This window comes from Cicer arietinum, chromosome 4 (assembly GCF_000331145.2).
Source record: "Cicer arietinum cultivar CDC Frontier isolate Library 1 chromosome 4, Cicar.CDCFrontier_v2.0, whole genome shotgun sequence".
NCBI lineage: Eukaryota > Viridiplantae > Streptophyta > Magnoliopsida > Fabales > Fabaceae > Cicer > Cicer arietinum.
In genome coordinates, this window is record NC_021163.2 from 25032188 (window position 1) to 25037550 (window position 5363).

The 5363-nt window shown below is 27.9% G+C and overlaps 1 protein-coding gene across 1 annotated transcript; it reads left to right on the forward strand.

The window, feature by feature from the left end:
• The first annotated feature begins 869 nt into the window (after positions 1–869).
• LOC101514444 (S-protein homolog 5-like) lies at positions 870–1946 on the forward strand. Its single transcript, XM_027330777.2, has 2 exons — positions 870–909; positions 1573–1946. Exons 1-2 carry the CDS (start codon positions 870–872, stop codon positions 1944–1946), a joined length of 414 nt encoding a protein of 137 aa, XP_027186578.2.
• The last annotated feature ends 3417 nt before the right edge of the window (positions 1947–5363 follow it).

Genomic DNA, 5363 nt, shown 5'->3' on the forward strand with positions numbered 1-5363 from the left:
CTTATTTCAAGTAAATCAATGTGCCAATCGATTTGGTGTTTAAGTTTCTGAAAAAGTGATTTTATCGGTTTGTTCAGTTCAATCGATTGCCTAATCGATTGATACCAAACTTGTTTCAAAAGAATTTTTCACAATGGATTGTTCAATTGATTGTGTTTGTCACAGACCATGTTCCTTATAAAATTTTATTTACGCAATCGATTAGCATATTAAATGGCTTGGCCCTGTGACTTGCACAATCGATTTTTCAATCGATGTATCTAATCATTTTTAGTCTTTGTGATTAAACAATCGATGTGCCAATCGATTAGGGTGCTAAACGGCTTGCCTCTGACTTGTACAATTTTTATCAATGATTGTGCCAGTCGATTGCCTAATCGATTGCTTACTCACAGACTAAACACTTTCATACAACCCTTTTACAGAATCGATTGTCTAATCGATTTGTACAGTAGATTTTCCATCTTTTGTTGATTTCTTGAGTTCCAAGCAATTGTCTCAAGTATGTAGGGTTGAATTGTTGTTTCTGAAATCTTACTCAGTTAAAATGTTAGATTTATCACATAATGTATGAACATTGTATGTTTGTTAATTATGTCAAAATTAGGATTAATGGGACCTAAGTCCAACAATAGAAACGTTTTACATAAAAATCTGAAAAATAATTGAACAAGCTGATTTCTCGACTTTGTTATTGGACTTGCTCCCAAGCATTAATCATGGAGGAATACATAGATAATGAACAAATGAAAATTGTTATCAACCAACTGTAGAATTAAATGGCTGAGATTTTGATGTAGAATTAAATGACTGAGATTTTGAAGTCGATGCAAACTTTGGGGATAAATAACACATAAAGAAGGTCGGCTATGAATCAAGAAAATCAAGCAAAGCCTACTCAAGCACCAGGTCTTGGGCCAATGCTTATCTCATATGGTTTAAATGCTTAAGGATCGATGATACCACTTGCAATGTATCCTTATGGTCTTATACAACCAACAACTAGTAATCCTTAAAAAATTTATGACTATTACAGTTTTTTAATTAATTTACGACCATTAACTTCTTTTTAATTTATTAATAATAATAATTTTATGACCGTTACATTTTTTTATTAACTTTTGACTTGTTAGTTTTTATTTTTATTTTTATTATATTTAAGTTCAACTTCATTTTAAATTAAAATTAAAATAATGTATAATAATATCAATTGAAATATTTAAATTAATAATTTAAGTTGTAATAAAATTATATAATATTGATGTATAAATTAAAGTTGTGGGACCTATTTAATGAATTCATAGTAAAAAATGAATGAGTTACTTCTAGATGATATGATACAGTTGACCATATTTAATGAAATCGTTGAAGATGATATGGCACATTTGACCCTATTTAGTGAAACCATTGGAGATTCACTTAAATCCTCCTATAAATATATGATTTTCTTTTAACATGTTTTAACCTATTATTCACTTTCAAAGAAAAGATTAATTGCATATACAATGTCTTTGTTTATCTCAAAATTTCTTTTGTTATGTGCATTGACGTTACTATTGCTGCATAATGTAGTTGGATTGCATGTGGAAATGACTAACAAGTCGACCGACTTCAAACGTTTGAAGTTTCCTGTATTGAATGTGGTAATGACTAACAAGTTGACCGACGGTTTGAAGTTAACTGTTCATTGCAAATCTAAAGACAATGATCTTGGAATTCATGTTCTTGTTCCTGGTCAAAGTTATGGATTTAAATTTAGACATAACTTATTTGGTGAGACACTATTCTTTTGTTTCTTTAAGTGGAATGATGTGACACATTGGTTTGATATATATGAAGATGAAAGAGATTATGCTACTTGTAAGTCTTGCTATTGGGATATAAAGCAAACAGGACCGTGCCTGAAAGATCCAAAGGGTGATATTTGCTATCCTTGGAATAAATAAACTAATATTATGTCATATATATATATATATTAATAAAGTTGTATTTGGAGTAATGAGAATTCAATGTTATAAATTTGAAATAAAAGTATATGAAAACATTATTATAAATATATTTTTGAAGTATTTAATATTAGTCTTTAATTGAAATACTATTGCAATACACTAAATTAAAATTTATATCATGTTCACTGATAATAACTAAATATTAATTAAAGCATGATCCTACTATTGCAATACTCCTAAACAAAATTTATATCATGTCGCAAATCATAACTAAGTATTAATTAAAGCATGATCCAAAAAAAAAACAAAGTATAATCAAGTACATGATGCAACCAAATTATCAAAATAAAAACAAATACTATTTAATAATCACTACCAATGTCATCATCCCCACTATCTTCATCAGTTTCATAGTTGGGTTGTGGTGATGAACTTGGACGAGAAGAAGGTTTGACAAATCCTAAATGTTGCATGAGAAAAGTTAAATTTTTGTTGGTCTTAACCATCTCTTTTCTTATCGTTGTAATTGTTGATTCATCAACAACTTACATGGACATCTTATTACACCTTCATTCAGATATTTGTCTTGCAGATTAGCAAATTGAATAAACTTTTCGATACCCTTTAAAAACTCAAATGTATATATTTTTCGACTGGAGAGAAGCCTGTTGTACATCCATGTCCGTTGTGCAGGGACTTCCATTTGCTATACACATGCACTCTTTGATATTATAAACTATATCTAATATATGTTATTCAAACGTGAAAGAGTTTATATCATACTGATATACTCTTTTAACTTAAGTATTATTCTTTAAAATATACATATACTCTTTTATATTTGATTATATGGATTTAATATGGCTCACTAAAATATCATAAAAACCACATTTTCATGCATTTCCAGAATATCTAAATTGTATGCTAAATATACTATATATAGGTAGGTGAGTGAAGAAATAGAACAACGATAATTAATTAATTAATATCATAGATGAACACAGTCAATTTGTTTTCTCTTATATAATTGATGAAGCAAACTAATTATCTTCCTCTCGTCTAAAGGTAATGAACTGATTGTCTAGAAAAATAGACAACCCATTACGGAAAATTCAAGGAAAAAAATAATTACATGCAAAAATAGACTGATATATATCAAAAAAATAATACAAATATACATATAATTCATACGTATGTGTATGCAAGTTATGCATATTTGCAGCCAAACCTCAATGAATAAAAAAATCCCTTAGCAACTGCAAGACTAGTGTGAATTGTAACTGTGACTTGTTCCAGGTTTGGAATTGGAACAAGACACATAACAACATTTTTATTATAACTAACAATTCCAATGTTACTATTACTAAATTTCACCCCTGTATTTTGGAAAAATTTGCTAAAATAAATCTTTAGAAAAGCAACAAATATACAAGTCTAAGAAACAAGTAGAAAACATACTGAACCATATATAATATTAGACTAGAAGTTAAATGAACTAACAAAAATATCTCAACCATATAAAACAATCAAATACCACAATTCAAAACAAATTAAATTCCAGCATTCAAATAGCTTAAACCAGTAAAGCATAGAGTAAAAGAGATTGAAAATTCTATAGATTAATGTAAGAAAAAAATCCAACATATCCAAGCAAGTAGAACTTGCAATGATATAACAATGATATAACTTGCAGCACGAATCCATATCTTCATTTGAAAAAAATCAATTGTATGACTATATATAATATGAAAAATGTAATTCAAATTTTTTATCTTCACACAAAAAATTAGGAGGCACTTATCCAAATTACATTTTTATTCTTTTTTTCGTCTTTTTTCGTTACCTTCTTTTTAATTTTCTTTTCAACATTTAAAGTCCTCGAAATTAGTTGTTCTTCTAATCAATATGAATTTTGATGTAGGTAGAGTAATGTTTTTGCCAAAAAAAATTAAAGAACTAAACAAAATTGAAATATTTTAAAGCATTGGGCATTTTCCAGAGAACCCCCTTTGATAAGTCCAACATTGCACATTTGCTCAACCTGCAAAAGATACTTCAAATAAAAGGGAAGCAAAACATGCAGACATGCACATGCACTGTTACTCCATAGCTAAATTAGATAATCATGACATGATCCAATGTTTTTGGCATTTCTATAAAATAGAATGGAGTCAAAGCTTATAACTACACAATAATTGTTAAGCATCTCCATTAATACAACCATTAGCCAATAATTGTGTAAAGTTAAAGCAATCTTCATTAGTGAACTTTTTTTATCTTCATTCCTAACTCCTATAAGTAAAATAAGCTTTCTCTAAATTGTATATGTTTCCCATTTATATCCTATGCACTACAGCTTAATTCTTCTCTAATATCAGAAAACAAACATTAGTCTAGTTGGGTTTAAAGGACTCATCATTTGATCAAGTCACATGTATATGCAATGCATAACACCAAATAGAACCACTAAAACTGCCATTATGCTCACGAAGCCAATGATGGTGAGTGTTCTTATTTGTTAACAAATAGTTACATTTTAAAACATGGAGATGTAGCAAAAATTCAATGATGAAAAACGTAGTGAAAGAACAAATGCATCTCTTATATATCAATTTTTTAAATGCATCTAATATCAAACAAATTAAAATTATTTATGTTTCTTTATTTTAAGCAAACTAAAAAAAATGAAGCCTTTTTAGTGTTTTCTAGAAAATCCCATGTACCTTGTTCAATAAATTTACCAATATAGGAAACATAAAACATCTTTTCAAAATGTGAAAATTAAATGGAAACTAAAACCAAACACCTTATATGCAACAAAAAAACTCTGTAACATGCATTAGAACAAAACAATATCTTGTAAACCTAATTTTCTATTAGCACTAACATTTATCCATTTATTCAACAATTGCAACAAGAAAAAAGAGACAAATATTAATCGAGTTGATAACAATGGCACAATAAAGTAAGTAATAAACAATTCCAATGATGAAAGAAATTGAGAAATGAATTGAAATTGAGAGGCGAACCTTTTGACGAACAGAGAGAGAAGAGATGAAAATAAGTTGGAATCTTCGCAGAAAGCTAAACGAGTTTCACATAATACTAAACAGAAAAATTTGAAACAACCTAAATCCAAAAGATTCATCTAATACTCTCATTCAAGCTATAAATACAAATAAAAAATTGGAAATCACATTACACTTGTAAGGCACATATTTCTATTGAAGAATAAGAACTGCGAAATGATGTTTACTAAGAAGTTGAATATCATACAATTTTACTCTACTTTTATACAATTGACATAATAATTTTATTTTTTTGACACTTTTATGTTACATTTGAAAATTAATATGTTTTGATATTATTAAATTAAATCACTTATAGTTAAATAATACATCATTCATGAATTTT

Bases quoted from the DNA above. Each gene is read 5' to 3' on its own strand.
- LOC101514444 (XM_027330777.2), top strand. From the start codon at position 870: ATGAATCAAGAAAATCAAGCAAAGCCTACTCAAGCACCAG. The intron at 910-1,572 runs GTCTTGGGCCAA...TGCATAATGTAG, and splicing joins AAAGCCTACTCAAGCACCAG to TTGGATTGCATGTGGAAATG.